This window comes from Sus scrofa, chromosome 2 (assembly GCF_000003025.6).
Source record: "Sus scrofa isolate TJ Tabasco breed Duroc chromosome 2, Sscrofa11.1, whole genome shotgun sequence".
NCBI lineage: Eukaryota > Metazoa > Chordata > Mammalia > Artiodactyla > Suidae > Sus > Sus scrofa.
The window spans coordinates 49,801,032-49,818,649 of record NC_010444.4 but is presented as its reverse complement, the minus strand read 5'-3'; the positions used below and the strand labels follow the sequence as shown (position 1 = coordinate 49,818,649).

General features: G+C 42.6%; 2 protein-coding genes and 2 long non-coding RNA genes across 7 annotated transcripts in view; 2 read left to right on the top strand and 2 right to left on the bottom strand.

The window, feature by feature from the left end:
* The window catches only part of LOC106509418 (40S ribosomal protein S4, X isoform-like), a 43,425-nt gene extending 38,763 nt beyond the window's left edge, over positions 1–4,662 (top strand). For both annotated transcript variants that reach the window (XM_021083337.1, XM_013994574.2), the window contains exon 3: positions 3,534–4,662. In XM_021083337.1, the coding sequence (XP_020938996.1) occupies positions 3,534–4,071 (538 nt within the window). In that variant the 3' untranslated portion in view covers positions 4,072–4,662. The remainder of the gene's footprint in view (positions 1–3,533) is intronic.
* LOC110259303 lies at positions 1,449–3,611 on the bottom strand. The gene is made up of 2 exons (XR_002341579.1): positions 3,520–3,611; positions 1,449–2,419 (listed from the first exon to the last, which is right to left on the bottom strand). It is a non-coding gene; the product is annotated as an uncharacterized LOC110259303 (long non-coding RNA).
* LOC106509419 lies at positions 3,909–15,398 on the bottom strand. Of its 3 annotated transcripts, none has more exons than XR_002341577.1 (3): positions 14,332–15,398; positions 7,244–7,430; positions 3,909–4,008 (listed from the first exon to the last, which is right to left on the bottom strand). It is a non-coding gene; the product is annotated as an uncharacterized LOC106509419 (long non-coding RNA). The 3 variants fall into 3 exon arrangements; XR_002341578.1 differs by lacking the exon at positions 3,909–4,008 and adding an exon at positions 4,278–4,336; XR_001306963.2 differs by lacking the exon at positions 3,909–4,008 and adding an exon at positions 5,474–6,784.
* The window catches only part of SWAP70 (SWAP switching B-cell complex subunit 70), an 84,143-nt gene continuing 79,912 nt past the window's right edge, over positions 13,388–17,618 (top strand). Inside the window, exon 1 of the mRNA XM_003122981.6 lies at positions 13,388–13,939. Within this exon, the coding sequence (XP_003123029.2) occupies positions 13,841–13,939 (99 nt within the window). The 5' untranslated portion in view covers positions 13,388–13,840. The remainder of the gene's footprint in view (positions 13,940–17,618) is intronic.

The following is a 17,618-nucleotide window of genomic DNA, read 5'->3' as shown; positions in this document are numbered from 1 at the left end:
CGCTGCTGCATTGATATTATCATATCCAGATGCAAAAATTCAGAGGAAGTAGGACTCTTGTTTCTCTTTGGGGGGACTGTGGAAACCTCTCCCCCAAGCCCCAGAGTAGGCTTCAAATCCCATCTCATTGGCCAGAGTTGTGTCATGTGCCTATTCCTAAGCCCATCACTGTATTGGCAAGGAGAATGGGACCACCAGTTGGCTTTGACTAATTATTTCAGAGTGCAATGTGCCATTATGATGATCACATTACTTACTTTTTTAAAAAAATTTTTGTGTGTCTTTTAGGGCCACACCCACAGCATATGGAGGTTCCCATGCTAGGGGTTGAATTGGGCCTATAGTCGTCAGCCTATGCCAGAGCCACAGCAATGCCAGAGTGGAGCCGCATCTGTGACCTACACCACAGCTCACAGAAATGCCAGATCCTTAACCCACTGAGCAAGGCCAGGGATTGAACCCATGTCTTCATGGATGCTAATCCGGTTCGTTAACTGCTGAGCCATGATGGGAACTCCCACGTGACTTACTTAAATTCCCTTAAACAATCCAAACTATAATCACAAATCCAATAAGACTGATTCCTCACACATTTCAAACATCCCAGCGTACCAAATAGCAGACAGAAACCCGAAGATAAAATCATTACATTAAGTCCATTAAAATATTAAAACCAAGGATTTAATTTCTTTTTCATTACCTCTCTACTAAGAAGTAATATTTACTTGAATACTTTTCTAGGGTTACTGTAGCTTTTCTAGACTCCAAATTAAAATAACGCTATTTCATACTGGCCGAGGTTGTAGGTAATTTATATAGGTTGGGGTTACTTATAATTGCATCTTGGCTGGAGCAGAAGATTTGGTGGCACCTAATAAACCTGAGCTGATGTGTATCAGGCAGTCCTCCCATCTTTTATAACACCTTTGAGATAATATTGACATACCATACTGTTCATCATTTAAAGGATGTAATTCAATAGCTTTTAGTTTACTCAGAGTTGGGCTACCATCACCACAATAAATTTTAGAGCATTTTAGAGTTCCCATCGTGGCACAGTGGAAATGAATCCAACTAGGAACCATGAGGTCGCAGGTTCCATCCCTGGCCCTCGCTCAGTGGGTTAAGGATCGGGTATTGCTGTGAGCTGTGGTGTAGGTCACAGATGCAGCTCGGATTTGGCATTGCTGTGGCTGTGGCTTAGGCCAACAGCTAAAGCTCCAATTAGACCCCTAGCCTGGGAACCTCCATATGCCTCAGGTGCGGCCCTAAAAATACAAAAAAAAAAAAAAAAAATTAGAGCATTTTCATCATTCCACTAGGGAACCCACTAGGAGTCACTCCCTATCCCCACACCTCCTCCAAGCCCCAGGCAACACCAGTCTGTTTTCTGTTTCTAAGGATTTGCCTGTTCTGGATGTTTCATACAAATGGAATGATACGCTATGTGGAGACTGAGACACTTTTAATCATTAAACGTATTCTCTCCATCAGTGGCACTTGTCATGCCTATACATTTTACAGTGGATTTCCTGAAATTATGTATTTTAAAGTTGTGCTTAGTACAGATATACCTCATCTTATTGTACTTTGCTTTGTCTGCGCTTCACTGATATTGCACTTTTTACAAGTTCAAGGTCTGTGGCAACCTTGTGTTGAGCGAGTCTATCGGCACCATTTTCCCCGCAGCATTTGCTTACTTCATGTCTCTGTGTCACATTTCAAATTTTTTCATTATTATTATATTTGCATGATGATCTGTGAACAGTGATCTTTGATATCACCATTGAAGAAAGATTATGCCTCACCGAAGTCTCAAGGGATGGTTAGCATTTCTTAGCGATAAAGAATTTTGCAGTCAATGCAAGTATGTTTTTTAGACGTAAGAATGTTGCACACTTAATAGACTACAGTATAGTGTCTACATCACTTTTCTATGCACTGGGAAACCAAAACATTCATGCGACTCGCTTTGCTGCCATATTTATTGCAATATATTCCTTATTGTGGTGATCTGGAACCCAACCCACAGTATCTCTGAGGTATGCTTGTATTATATGATTGGTTGTACTGCCTTTGGAATGATTGGATATATAAACGTGCCTTATATATTAAGGATTTGCTCCCTTCCTTTCTTCCTCCATTCCTTCCTTTCCTTCTTCCTTTCTTCTTCTGCAAACAAGTGTTGAGCATCTTCTCTGAATCAAGTATTGTGTCAGGCACTGAGAATCTAATAATGATCATGCAAGTGGGCTCTTCCCCTCATGGACTCTGAGTTGGGTGGAGGTTGCCCTTCCTCCTGATGACTTAAGGAGGTCATGCCATGTGGGCGCTGCTGAGGACCACTCCAGAACTGTTCAGTGGGTTCTTAGAGTAGCTTCTTGCTCCTTCTCACATTTCCAGTCTTTCCTCATCTCTCCTACCAACAAACCATTGACATACTATCTTCAGGTATATAATTAAAACTGTTTATGAAAACGTCTCCATATGTGCTTAATTATCTTACTATCACAATAACAACTCATATATCAGATTTGCTTTGTTACCCAGTTTTTGTTATTGTTGTTGGCCTTGCTCACGGCATGCGGAAGTTCCCGGGCCAGGGATCAGACCAGCGCCACAGCAGCAATCTGAGCTGCTGCAGTGACAAGGCCAGGTTCTTAACCCCCTGAGCCACCAGGAAATTTTGTTACCAAGTTTTATTTGCTTATTACACTAAACTATTCATTTGTCTCATATTTATACTTAGAATCTTCCCCCCAAAAGTTAAAATTGAAGCAAAACACAGGTCATTTATAAATAGCCAAGCTATAGATATTAACGGATAAAAAAGCTTTCCTGGAGTCTCGACATTGTCTCCATGAGGATGCAGGTTCCATCCCTGGCCTCACTCAGTGGGTTAAGGATCCGGAGTTGCCACAAGTTCCGGTATAGGTCACAGATGCATCTTGGCTGTGGCTATGGCTGTGGCATAGGCTTCAGCTGCAGCGCCAATTCAACCCCTAGCCCAGGAACTTCCATATGCCGCAGGTGAGGCCGTAAAAAGAAACAAAAGAGAAAGAAAATATTTTTACAGTTGAGCAATAAATTTATTTTGGGCCAAAAAAAGAATGCAAACAAATTTGCATCAGTGAAGAGACTTCTGAATGGTGATAGATGATTCAAATAAAGATTATAAAAGAGAAGAGGTTATAATCATAGATTTGGTGAGGGGGTAAAAAATTAAGGAAGTAGCTCTTTTTGTGCCTAGCGCAACCATAGCTCGTGGTTCCAAGAAACATCTTGTCCCAAGAAGCATCTGGAGCTAGTAGCAGCTCCAAAGCATTGGATGCTGGATAAACTGACTGGTGTGTTTGCTCCCCATCCATCTATCGGTCCCCACAAGCTGAGGGAATGTCTCCCCCTCATTATTTTCCTAAGGAACAGACTTAAGTATGCCCTAACAGGAAATGAAGTAAAGAAGATCTGCATGCAGCGTTTCATTAAGATAAACGCAAGGTCCACACTGATATAACCTACCCTGCTGGTTTTAGGGATATCATCAGCATTGAGAAGACTGGAGAGAATTTCCATCTGATCTGTGACACCAAGGGTCGTTTTGCCATTCATCGTATTACACCTGAGGAGGCCAAGTACAAGTTAATGCAAAGTGAGAAGGATGTTTGTGGGCACAAAAGGAATCCCTCACCTGGTCACCCATACCATCCTTACCCTGATCCCCTCATCAAGGTGAATGACACCATTCAAATTGATTTGGAGACTGGCAAGATGACTGATTTCATCAAATTTGATACTGGTACCATGTGCATGGTGACTGGAGGTGCTAACCTGGGAAGAATTGGTGAGATCACCAACAGGGAGAGACATCCTGGTTCTTTCGATGTAGTCCATGTGAAAGATGCCAATGGCAACAGCTTCACCACCCAGCTCTCCAACATTTTCGTTATCGGCAAAGGCAACAAACCATGGATCTCTCTTCCCCGTGAAAGGGTATCCGCCTTACCATTGCTGAGGAGAGAGACAAGAGACTGGCAGCCAAATAGAGCAGTGGATAAAATGATCTGTAGGTGACGTGATTGGAAAAGTCTTTATACTTAATTAATGAAAGATTATTGCATTATGGAGTTCCTGTCATGGCTCAGTGTTTAACGAATCCGAATAGGAACCATGAGGTCGCAGGTTTGATCCCTGGCTTCTCTCAGTAGGTTAAGGATCCAACGTTGCCTTGAGCTGTGGTGTAGGTCGCAGACTTGGATCGGATCTGGTGCTGCTGTGGCTGTGGTGTAGTCTGGTGGCTATAGCTCCAACTGAACCTCCACATGCCATAGGTGCAGCCCTAGAAAAGGCAAAAAGACAAAAAAGAAAAAAAATTACTACATTAAAAAAATGTAAGTATATGGCATATTAAATAACTATGTTTTTACATTAGAATAATTTAGAGTTGGGTAAAAAAGGAAGGATTTAATGGGGACTTAGAAAGAAAACTGATGGGGACTTAGAAAAATATTCTTCAGGTTTGTCACTTGTGGAAACAACTTCGTTTACTACCTAATTGATTTGTACACCCAACATCTAGATTTTGGATTCTACTAAGCTCCTTTAAAAAAAAAAAAAAGTCTTTTTAAAGTATAACCAATTCCAGGAATTCCCATTGTGGCTCTTGGGTTAAGAACCTGACTAGTATCCATGAAGACGAGGCCTCGCTCAGTGGGTTAAGGATCCGGCTTTGTCCTGAGCTGTGGTGTAGGTCAGACATGGCTCAGATCTAGCCTTGCTATGGCTGTGGTATATGCTGGCAGCTGCAGCTCTGATTTGACCGCAGCCCAGGAATTTCCATATGCAGAGGGTTCAGCCCTAAAAAAAAAAAAAAGAACCTCCCCCCCCCCAAAAAAAACCCAATAAAGTGTACCAATTTCAAGTATTGGAGCAGCAAAAAATGAGGAGAGGCTTGTAACATCCAAGAAAGGGATGCCTCCAAAAATATTTGAAATAATGCTGATTGGACAATGAAGCCAATATAAACAGGATTCTCACTGGCCATCTTGTGATTCTTTTGAACATCAAAAAAGTATAAGAGGAGTTCCTGCTTCAGTTCAGGGTTGAGTGGTGGCTCAGGTCACTGCTGAGGTGAGGGTGTTATTCCAGCCTGGTGCAGTAGGCGAAGGATTTGGTGTTGCCACAGCTATGGCATAGGTCACAGCTGAAGCTCAGATTTGATCTCTTATCTGGGAACTTCCATATGCCAAGGGTGAGACAAAAAAGCAGAATAATAATAATAATAACAGGTTTGTTTGTTTGTTGTTTTTTTGGTCTTTTAGGGCCACACCTGGGGCATGTGGAGGTTACCAGGCTAGAGGTCCAGTTGGAGCTGTAGCCACCAGCCTATGCCACAGCCACAGCAACGCCAGATCCAAGCCGTGTCTGCGACCTACACCACAGCTCATGGCAACACCGGATCCTTAACCCACTGAGCAAGGCCAGGGATCGCACCCGAGTCCTCATGGATGCCAGTCAGGTTCATTAACCGCTGAGCCATGACAGGAACTCCAGTAATAACAGTTAATTATAACATTTGTAAAGTCCATGAGTCAAAGTGAAACATTTTTAAAAACTACATAAAAAGGTAATTATAACACAAAAGGAGGCTAAATATATAAAAAAATTAATTCTTTTAAATTTTCAAAGTAAGTTTTAATATTTTTGGCTGCTTTGTTTCTTGTAGTAAGTATATTTTGTGCATTTCTGGGGTTCAGGGCAAGCTACCCCAAAATGTGCCTCAAGGGCATGTAGAGATTTTGAAGTAAAGTTACTTAAGGATGAGCCAATGTAAAGAGGGACACTCTGATCCTCCCCTTTGTCCCCCTAAAGGAGAAACTAAATCTCCTATGTGACAGGTACACTTGCTGCCTCTGGAGGTAGAAGGACACCCTTATTACCAGCGGTGAAGCATTCAGACCAGGAAGGTTATATAAACAAACCTAGTTACTTCTTTAATTGACTACTCCAAGACCAATTAGATTCTTCACTAACTGAGCATCCCAAACCTAAGTTTCTTTGACCTGTCAATTGCTCTCAAATTTATTTGGTTTCATCTAAAATGTATAAAAGTTGCCTGCTTTGGCCACTTCTTAGATCCCATTCCTATGGGACCTCCATGTATATGATTTAAAATTTATTTCTTTTTTGCCTGTTAACCTGTTTTGTGTCAATTTTATCATTAGTCCCACAGGAATTCAAGAGGGGCAAAGGGAGGAATTTCCCCTTCCCCAAGAGCATAAAGTATAAGTATCTATTTCTCTCAGTATAATGAGGGAAGAATATATACAGGAAACAGAAATAAGCCAAAGAACTATGTAAAAAGCAAAAATTGTCCTAAGTACAGGAAAAAATGATCAACCTGATGATCACATAATAATCACGTAAAAAGGGGGTCTGATAATGTGTTACAAGATGGTGCATCAATCAGACATTATAAAGACAGTAAGCTGACTCCACAGTCTCAATCCTTTGAATTCTTGGAAGTAAAATCTTTGGATGATTCTACTAATATTTCAAAGGTTAGAGGAAGGGAGAGATGGAGAAAGACTGGAAATTTGAGAAGGAGCAGGCAGCTACTCTGAGGATACTGTTGCCCACTTCTGGAATGGTCCTCAGCAGCATCCATGTGGCATGGCCTCCTGAGCTCATCAGCAGAAAGGACAGGACCTCCAGCCAACTCAGAGTCCATGAAGAGAGGGATCAGCCTGCATGTTCACTGTTGGATTCCCAGTGCCTGGCACAATACCTGATACAGAGAAGATGCTCAAGATACTTATTTGTAGAAGGAAAGAAAGGAAGGCATGGAGGAGGAAAGAAGATAGTGAAGAATGAAGGTTTTTTGTTTTGTTTACATTGCTGATTTTTCTTCCATCTTTATTGAGGTATAATTGACAAATGAAAAGAGCATATATTTAAGGCGTATGACTGGATGTTTTGATATATGTATATATTGTGAAATAATTTCCACAGTCAAATTAATTAATATATCCATCACCTCAAATACTTTATTTTTCTTTTTTCTTTTTGGTGGTGAGAACATTTAAGATCTAAGCCTCTAAGCAAATGTCAAGTATACAGTACAGTATTGTTAACTGTATTAACTTCTGATCTCAGAAGTCCCAGGCTGTCACTTCTACCATGTTCTATAGGTCAAACAAGTCACTAAGTCCAGCCCATATCCAAGTAGAGGGGAATTAGACTTTACCTCTTGCTATGAGGAGCATATGCATCTATAGGGAGGGATGGAGTTAATGGCAATCATCTTGGAGACCATCCACCAGAATCTTCACCTCAGCCCAGCCACCACAACTCATGTATCTTTGATGGAATTGGTTTGAAGTCCAGGATATCATAAAAATCAGGGTGACTGCAACTCTTCTGCCTCTGAAGAACTGTGAATTTGAGAGAAAAGTTATTTGTCCCATCACTTCCTGTGTTGGGGATTTCCCAAGACCACCCCCAGTTTTGATAATTCACTAGGAGGACTCATGGGACTCCGCATATAGTCATACTCATGGCTAAGATTTATTACAACAGAAGAATACAGAAAGGGAAAAAGCAGATGGGGAAATGTCCAGATTAAACCAGAGACAACTTTCAGAGTTCTCTTCTGGTGGAGTCACACAAGATGTCCTTCATTTCCCCAGAAAGGCATTGTAAAGATGCTTGTGGAATGTTGCCAACCAGGGAAATTCATTAGAGACCCAAGGCCCAGGATTTATTGAGAGTTAGTCAAGTAGGCAGCCTCTGTCTGTCCTGTACCTAAATTGTACCCAGAAGGAAGACAGATTTCAGCATAAACCCTATTGTTTGTATAAACAATTTAGGCATAGATAGTCACTTTATTCAATTAATGGTAGGAACCTTCCCGAAATCTATGTTCCCAGTTACAAGCCAAAGGCAAACATTATAAGCAGATTTTTCTTATGTTAAACAGTCAGGTCTGCTCTGTTAACTCTTTTTGCATACTGACCAACATGTGATAGTAATATAGGGACAGAATAACTACCACAAACAGTCCCATTCAAAAAAATGGAGGGAAGAGGCATGTAGCAGTCACTGATCCATAGCAATTCTGAAATCCATCCAGGCACATGTTTTAGTTCCTTGATTAAGACCTAGTCCTGCTTCACATAAATGTTTCTCTGTGATTCTTGGCTCTTCCCTCTGGGCTTTTGGCTCTGCACTTAGTCATTTTTCCTTTTATATAGAAAAATAGAAATAGCTTGTGTTTGCAAACAAATTGCTCTCTCAGCCAGCTTCCCACGCATATAAATCTGGGACTCATGAGGCCTCTTTTCATTTTGCACTATTTCTGTTCTTTTCAGTCCAAGTTGATAGTGTTTTTACCAACACAATTTTCTTAACAACATTGTGGGTTTCTAGTAATTGCATTGGGCCACATCTTAAAGTCTTTTAAAGCCAACCTCCTCTCTTCTTTGGGAATCAAGACACTCTAAGATAATGCTCTTAAAAGTATTAAAGCTTTTTTTGTCTAATTGGGAGTGTCTATGAAGCATACCTTTCAGTCTTGTATCTGTTTCCAAAGCTGAAAAAAAAATCCCGAGATGATTTTTACCCACACTTACTTGAAGTTACTGGATTTAATCTTTGCTTTTAGGCTATTTCCTGCTTTGAGGATCTTTTATCAGGAGAGACTGGGAACTAAAAACAAATTTTTTTAAACATTTAATTTTACTTTATTTGTTTAGTTTTATGGCTGCACCCATGTCATATGAAAGTTCCCAGTCCAGGGACTGAGTGTGAGCCACAACTGCCACAGCTGTTGCAAGACCAGATCCTTCAACACATTTACACCAGGCTGGGGATCAAACCTGCACCTCCACAGTGATCTGAGCCACTGTAGTCGGATTCTTAACCCACTGTGCCACAGTGGGAACTCCAAAACAGTTTTATTTTTGAACAGTTTTATTTTTTTTAATTTATTTTTATTTTTGAGCATATCTTGGCTCCTTTACAGTCCTTCTAAATTTTACTTGAAAACTGAACAATTCTATCTTTAGTTCAACTCCATTCTTGTATTTTTGTCTTGGACAAATTGAATAAGCCAGTTGGCAATTTCAACATTATGATTGGAGATATCCTTAGCGGAGTTCCTGTCATGGTGCAGTGGAAACGAATCCGACTAGGAATGACTAGGAAGCCCTGGCTTCCCTCAGTGGATTAAGGATCTGGTGTTGCCATGAGCTGTGGTGTAGGTCATAGACATGGCTTGGATCTGGCATAGGCTGGCAGCAACAGCTCCAATTAGACCCCTAGCCCGGGAACCTCCTAGGTGTGGCCTTCAAAAAGACCAAAAAAAAAAAAAAAAAGGAAATATCCTTAGCTATATCTACATTAAGTATCCTTATTACTTTTCATGAGATAGATACGCTTTCTATTTTTCTACATTAGCTCAGGCAACAGTCCTGCCAAACTTTTTACCATCTATAACCTTTTGTTCGACTCTATTAGTTTGCTAGGGATGCCATGATAAGATACCACAAACTAGATGGACTAAACAATAGAAATGTATTTCTCATGGTTCTGGAGGCTAGAAATACAAAATTAAGCTACCAGAAGGGTTGGTCCCATCTAAGAGCTATGGGGAAGATTCTCTTCCATGCCTGTCCTCTAGCTTCTGGTGATTTGCTGACTCTCTCTTGTGTTTCTTGGCTTGTAGACTCATCATCCTAATTTCTATCTTCATATTCTCATGTCATTGTCCCTGTTTGCTTGTATCCAAATTTTCTCTTTTTATAAGGACATCAGTCATATTGGATTAGGACCCACCCTAATGACCTCATTTTAACTGGCTTGCCTCTATACAAACTCCATCTCTAAATAAGATCACATTCTGGAGTTCCCATCATGGCATAGCAGAAAAGAATCTGACTAGGAACCATGAGGTTTTGGGTTCAATCCCTGGCCTCGCTCAGTGGGTTAAGGATCTGGCATTGCCGCGAGCTGCGTGGTATAGGTCACAGATGCGCCTGGGATCTGGCGTTGCTGTGGCTGTGGCGTAGGATGGCAGCTGTAGCTCTGATTTGACCCCTACTAGCCTGGGAACCTCCATATGCTGCGAGTGCGGCCCTGAAAAGCAAAAAATAAATAAATTAATGAGTAAAATAAAATAAAAATAAAAAGATCACATTCTGAGGTACTAGGGATTAGGATTTGAACATATGAATTTTGAGGAGACACAGTTCAACTCAAAGCACCAGCCTCCCATAACAAGTCCCTCACTGTCCTTTAAAACCTTTGCTTGAGATCCTTTTAGCTCCTGCTACCCTTTGTTCAAAGCCAGTGGCACATGTTTTTTCTTAGCAGTATCTAACTTCACAAATGTCGATATCAGTTAGGGGCTGCTCAGAGAAGCAACAACACTAATGAATACAGGATTTATCATAGGGATTAGATACAACACAATTGCAGGAAAAGCTAGGAAGAAAAAGTCTAGAAGGAGATGGCTAGAGGATAACAGAAAAATCACTAACAAGGGATTACAAAGGAAAGCTGGTGGGAGTTCCTGTTGTAGCTCAGCAGGTTAAGGACCCCATGTTGTCTCTATGAGGATGCCAGTTCCATCTCTGGCCTTGTTCAGAGGGTTAAGGATGCAGCGTTGCTGCAAGCTATAGTGTGGGTCACAGATACAGCTTGGATCTGGTGTTGCCATGGCTGTGGCTTACGCAGGCAGCTTCAGCTCCGATTCGGCCCCTAGCCTGGGAACTTCCATATGCTTCAGGTGCAGCCATAAAATACAAAGAAAAGCTGGTGAAAAGTCTATGGAAGGCTCTAGCCTCTGCATCCAGAAATAGGCCTGAAACTGATAGGTCATTACGTCTAGCAGTCGGGAAGACAACTTGGGTTGACTTGGGGGAAAGTGAGGATAAATTGGAATCCACAAGGACAAACTGGAACCTATGGGACAAAATGCAACCCATAGTTATATCTCATGTTGATGATGCGGGTGGTCTGCAGGAGAAGTTGATGCCTTTTCCACAGAACTACCAATGTGCCTTGCCCCAGAGGCTTGGGAAAGCTGAAATAGGAGATGCAGGAGAAGCTGAAATAGGAGATGCAGTGGGAGCTGGAGGAGCTGGGACCAGTTGCTGCTCTACCCCAATAGTGTGCTAGCAGGTCAGTAATAAGTTTACAGTCCACAGCTGGTATCCAGCAGCTTCAGCTCCCAACAGCAGCTTCTTCACTTACTCTTTTCAAATCTTACACAAATTTCTCTTATGACCAATCATATCCTGGAAGCAGAGTGGGGAGGGAAATATGGGGAACTGAATTTCAGTTTAGTTAAATTGACACAGCTCAAAACCACCGTATGAACCAACTATCAGCAGTTGCTAGGTACCATGATGCTGTGTCTCTATATGAGACACATATATAGAGTACTGCCTCTTTCAAGCCTCGTAGCGGTTTTGCAGGATAAATATTAGCATCCTTATTTTGCAGAGGAAGAAACGAAGCCTCATATTTTCTCGTAGGTAAGCAAATGCTGGAGCTTGGATTCTGCCCTACATCTGTGTGGTAGCCAGCTTTCAAGATGGGCCCTTAGTGATTCTTGCCTTCTGATATTCTTGCTCTTTTGTAGTTCCCCTCCTACCTTAAATAGGGCTGACCTGAGTAATAAGTAGAATATTGCAGAAATAATGATAAATGACTTTTGAGGCAGGATCATAAAAGATATTGTAGCTTTCCCTTTTCTCTTTCTTGGGCCACTTGCTCTGGGAAAACCAGCTGACATGTTATAAAAACATCCAAGTTGCCTTTGCGCAGACTCATATAGGGAGGAGCGGAGGCCTTTTCCAAATGATTTCTACAGTACCAGCCTCTCCTTCAGATGACTACAGACCCATATCTGGATTGAAACCTCTAAAGAGCTCTCAAGCCAGAACCATATGGCTAAGAGGCTTTTAAATTCTGGACCTACAGAAAGTATGAGATAATGTTATTTTTTTCAGCTCCTAAATTTTGGGTTAATTGGTTATGCAGCAATAGATAATTGATAGAATCCGTTAGGTTTCAAAGCATTTCCTTCCATCATTTTGCTTTAACAGTTGCTCAGATTATGAGAATGGGCATTGTGAAAGAAGCAGGAATTTGAAAGTTCCCAATGTACTGGTCATGTGACACTTCCCCCCCCCCCAAAAAAAAAGCTTTGAAATACCTTTTTGATCCTTCCAGAAACTGAGAGAAAAGGAGGAGTGTCATCTAGTGGTTAACCTGAAACTTGAGAATTAGGAGGGTTTCTTTTTTTGTCACTACCCAGAAAAAGCTGAACTGGCATGAAGAAATTAGAGGTTAAATCATGTGTTTTTGTTGACTGGCAGACTTGAGCTGGTGTTGGGGAAGAACGATGATAGAAATTGGATTCTGGCAGAGCAAGAAAAGCCCTGACAAATCGTGAAGTGGGAAGGGCCTCTAGGACTCTCACAGTGAGAGACCCATGTCCCTTTGCATCTGCCCCTTCCCCTTAACTGGGTCACCCTTTTTCTTTGCCCCATCAAGTTCCCTTGGCCTCAAGCTCACTGAAGCAGCTCCTTCCGTTTCTGCTCTTTTCATATCACTCTTCCTTTTGATGCTCTTTTCTTTTTAATATAGTGCATATATGTGCATTTAGGAACATAAAAGAGTAAAACAAAACCAAAATTCATCTGAGAACCAGCCCGTTTTGAAAACTTTCCGTATTTGTTCTTCTCTCCATTTTTTCCAGATTTGGTCTTGCATTGGAGATGCAAGGCACTGTGCCTGGTGATTTAATCAGACTGGAGTCAGCCAGCAATAGTTATTATCCTAGGATGTGAGCCCTAGGAGAAACCTTCCAGAACATCTAAAGCACCATGCTCATTTCATACATGGAGGGAGAATTTGAAGCCTAAAGAGCTCAAGCGATCATTGTTAACAGGTATTTAAGTGAACATTAAAACGAGGAGGATGCTCTTCTAGGCATAGATAGGCTCTTTTAAAAGGTTCACCCATTCTGATTAGTAAGATGGGTGGAGTGATTTCCTGGGGTCCTTCCAGATCTGCTATTATGCAAGCACAGAAAAACACCAGGAAAGAGCAGCACTATCCACGTCAAACCCTTCTTAAATTGTCAACAGACCCTCAACAGCTGAGGGTTACGAAGAACAGGTTGCCTGACCCTCTGACTTCTAAACCCACCTTAAACCTTGTCTTTGTCACCGGAGTCCACTACACAGTAGGCATCATGAAATGTTTGCGAAACTAATGAACCAACTTCCCTCGAGGCCCTTCCCTGCTTCCCCTCCTCCCTCCCCTCCCACTAGAGGCTGTGCTTGCATTTGAGCCCTTCTCTGGGGGCTTCTGGGGTTCTTGTCTGGTCTTCTCAGACAGTGACTCCGTATCCGGGGAGGGCCCAGGGCTCTCTTTGTCACTTCTGGAAGCCGGCTGAAGCCTAGGAAGCTGCTTACCCCGACTCATATTTTTCCTCGGGGTAAGAGCTCTTGTTGGGGAGCATGCAAGCTCCGAAAATGGCCCGATCTGGTCTTGGGAACCCTGAAGGGTTGCATAGTGGCGTTTGCCGTCCGGGCTGGGAAAGAAGGCCAGGCGTTCCCAGGGTTCAGGGATAGGTAGAGCACCGGACCCCGAGCTCACACTGCGAAGCGCTATTCCCCGCGGGCGCCCAGAGGGCGGAGCCTGGCGGGGGCGAGGCCTGCCACGGTCAGGTGACTGCGCGGCGGGCGGTGGCGGCAGAGGCCAAGGGGCGTCAGACGCACTAAGTGGCTGGCGGGGCAGTTGCGGCAGCCGGGATTGCAGGATCTTGGCCATGGGGGTTTTGAAGGACGAGCTGCTCAAGGCCATCTGGCACGCTTTCACCGCACTCGACCTGGACCACAGTGGCAAGGTTTCCAAGTCCCAACTCAAGGTGGGTGCCGCCCCCCTCCTGTCCCCCATGCGCCCCTGCCCGACGCGCTCCACTACCCCCGGGTGGAAGCCGACAGGCTGGCGTGACCACAGGGAGTGGCAGGCCGGAATGCGGCCGAGTGGCCTGCTCGAGGTGGAGGGAGAAGAGACCAGGATTTGACTTTTTTTTTTTTGCGTCCCTCCTGGCTTTCGTGCTGTGCGCTCCAGCCGGTGCCTTAGTCCTTTCAGGGCTCCCCATGAGCAAGGCACTGCGGGGGTGAGGGCTCTGAGGCGCGAGCCGGGCTGCCTTTTGGAGCGGGAGGCCCGGAAAGTTTCAGACTCAGGGCGGTGGGAAGCTCCCTTAGGACACCCATCCAGAGTTTTCTTCTTACTCTGGGAGAAGAAGGGACTTACCCAAGGAGTCCGTGCAGAACCTTCGAAGGCGCACGTTCCGCCCCGGGGCAGTCCTCAAATTGGTCAGCTGCACCCCAGGCAGCCACGCAGTTCCGAGAAGGGAGAAGTGCCCCAGAGCCCGGCCCCCAGCGGCCGCCTCTTTTGGGGCGCGTTGGCGGTGGGGGACGCTTTCTGATTAATGAGGAAGACCTAGCGTCCTCATGTCTGGAACGAGTGAAGGGTGTGTCGCGTCCCTCAGGGACCCTAGTTCCGGGTGAGGAGCTCTGATCCGTTCAGCACCCTGCAAAAGCAACTGCTTTTGTAGAGCCTTTACTGTGATTGCCAAAGGGACCTTATCGTTAAGTGAGAGTATAAGGTATAAATAAAGAAATGCTTGTAAGTTGAGTAACCCCAAGCAGGGCAATCGGCACTTAGCCAGGAGAAATTGGCACCTTCTTGAAAGTGTAAAATATGGAAACGGACAAGTAGAGCCATTCATAGGCATTTTTAAATATACACATTTTGGATCTGAATGTCTGGTTTTCTTAGCCTCTTCTGGGAGTGAATTTCTGAGGATTGAATTTGCTTTATTTTGTGCAGTAATCAGGAGGTTCTTATGACTAGTGGCTTTTATGGCGGTAGGATTTAGCATTCTGCCTGTCTTTCACTCTCCTCTCTTTTTCTCATTCATAAAATCATAGTCTGGAAGGATGCATGGAGATCATCCACTTAATCTTCATTTGACTTATTTTTTTTTTAAATCAACATAAAGTTGACTTGGTGGATGGTTCCATGAATTTTAACATATATGGATTTGTATAACTACTGCCAAATCAGGGTTCCATCAGCTCCATCATCCCCTAAAGTTCCTCATGCTGCCCCCTCTTCCTCAACTGCTGAAAATCAATGCTCTGTTCTTTTTTTTTTTTCCCCCAGTGGCCAAACCTGGAGCATATGAAAGTTCCCAGGCTAGGGATTCAGTCTAAGCTGCAGCTTTGACCTATGCCATAGCTATAGCAATGCCAGATCAGTGACCTCTTCTTGATTGCTGTAGTTTTGTCCTTTCCAGGATGTTATTGAAATGGAGGCATACACAATGTAATCTTTTGACACTGGCTTCTTTTACTCAGCCCAGTGCTTTAGGAGTCACCTATGTTGTGTGTATCAATAATTCTTTTTATTGTGAAGCAGTAGTCAATTTGAATGTGCCATATTTAATCCATTCACCCTTGAAAAACATTTGTGTTTCCAGTTTTTGATGATTATGAATAGAGTTGCATTTTACTCTTTACTGTTTTTACTTTTGATTGACCTATACTACTGTGTTTAAAGTCAGTTTCTTGTAGATGGCATGTATTTGGGTCTTGTTCCACCCAAAGCCCCTCAAGGTCTTGCAAGACCCTGACCTTTCACAAATAATATTTCATTTATTAACCTTGGCTCAGAGATGTTAAACAAGCAGCCCAAGATCACACAGTCCAAGGTGGTGAAAGCAGCAGAGCCCCCCTCCCTGCTTGGGTCTTATTTTTTTAATTAATTCTGACAATCTGTCTTTTAATTGGTTTGTTTTAGACCAATTGCATCTAATTATTGCTGTGGTTAAGGCTACTGTTTTACTATTTGGTTTCTGTTTATTTTGTCTATTTTTTTATTTTTTTCCTCCTCCAATTAATGACATAAACGAAATGTTTCCTATTACTTTTGTTGTACAGGTCATCTTTGTGGCTATATATAGAAAAAGTGTCCAGAGAATTCTTTACTGCAGGTTTGGGAGGAAGTATTTAAACTCCCATCCATAGCTTTTACCCACAAGATATTAATAATGCAAGTGTGCAGTTGTGTTTTGTGTCTGTGTCTGCTTAACTGAGAGATTTGGAGTTCAGTTCGGGTTATCTTGCCAGTATTTCTGGAATTGGAAATATTAAAAAGTTTCTATTTACTTCTCTCCTTTTTGGAGTTTTGTCTCTAAAGGTCTGTGTTCCTTGACCATTGGCTAGGAGTGGAGTTTTTGCCTTAATTTGTTCATTCACTCGTTTGTTCACAAATAAACTTTTGTGTCTGCTCTGTGTGAGGTACTATGCAATTTTATCAAAAGATTAGTATTTTTTAGACTCTTGAGAGTTAATATCTCTTTGGAGAATATATCATATAACTGATTTATTAAATAGCTAACTAAAAATTACATATCCAAAATGACGTTATAATTTGTTGCTTTGGGGGGAATTCTCATTGCGGCTCAGCAGGTAATGAACCCAACTAATATTCATGAGGATGTGGGTTTGATCCCTGGCCTCATTCAGTGGGTTAAGGATCCGGCAATGCCATGAGCTGAGGTGTAGGTCACAGGTGCAGCTCGGATATAGCATTGCTCTGGCTCTGGTTTAGGTCGGCAGCTGCAGCTCTTATTCAGCCCCTAGCCTGGGAACTTCCAGATGTCACGGGTGTGGGCCTAAAAAGAAAATTAAAAAAAAAAAAAAAAGAAAGAAAGAAAAAGAATTGTTGCTTTGGGGAGTTCCCCTGGTGGCCCAGTGGGTTAAGAATCTGGCATTGTCACTGTAGCAGCATGGGTCACTGTTGTGGGGTGGTTCGATCCCTGGACCCAGAACTTCTGCGGGTATGGCCAAAAAGAAAAAAACCCCAGCATTTTGTAAAACTATATGGATATTCTAAAATACTCTTGACACTTGTCTTTTTTAAGTTTCCTTCATAATTTTTGACGCAGTGAGTGGTGACTCTTCATGTGTTAGACACTATGCCTAATTTTAAGGCAGATTTGGTAGTGAGGATGGGGGGGAAACACAAATTTTTGCCTTTAAATGGTTTAAATTTTGGTAGGTAAACTAAAAGAATAGGTAACCATTAGAGAAGTCCCTCTCTCTGTCTGTTTCTCTTTTTCTCTGTCCCTGTCTCTCTCTCTCTCTGTGTATACATGTAGATTATGTTACTCAGACCATTACCCCATCCTTTAAAAATGTAAGATCTGGTGGGAGAGATAAGAACTACAGAAATACTATTGGAAGGAAGATGTTGCATGTGACAGAAAGTAAGAGGCCATGAGACCAGACTTCTTACTGGTGGAACTACTTCATGCCAAAAAGCTTTGACATGACCTCTGAAGAAAACTAGGATGTGGTTATGTGGAAATAGGAGTAAGCCCCTTCTCTTCATTCATTCATTCATTCTTTTATTCATTCTTTCTTTCAGTGGATGTTTATTGACTGTTCTTAGCTCTCTGGGATCCCTCTGAACTATTGCAGGCAACAGGAATTAGGCAGGCATTTATATGGACTTCTTTGGAGCTTATATTT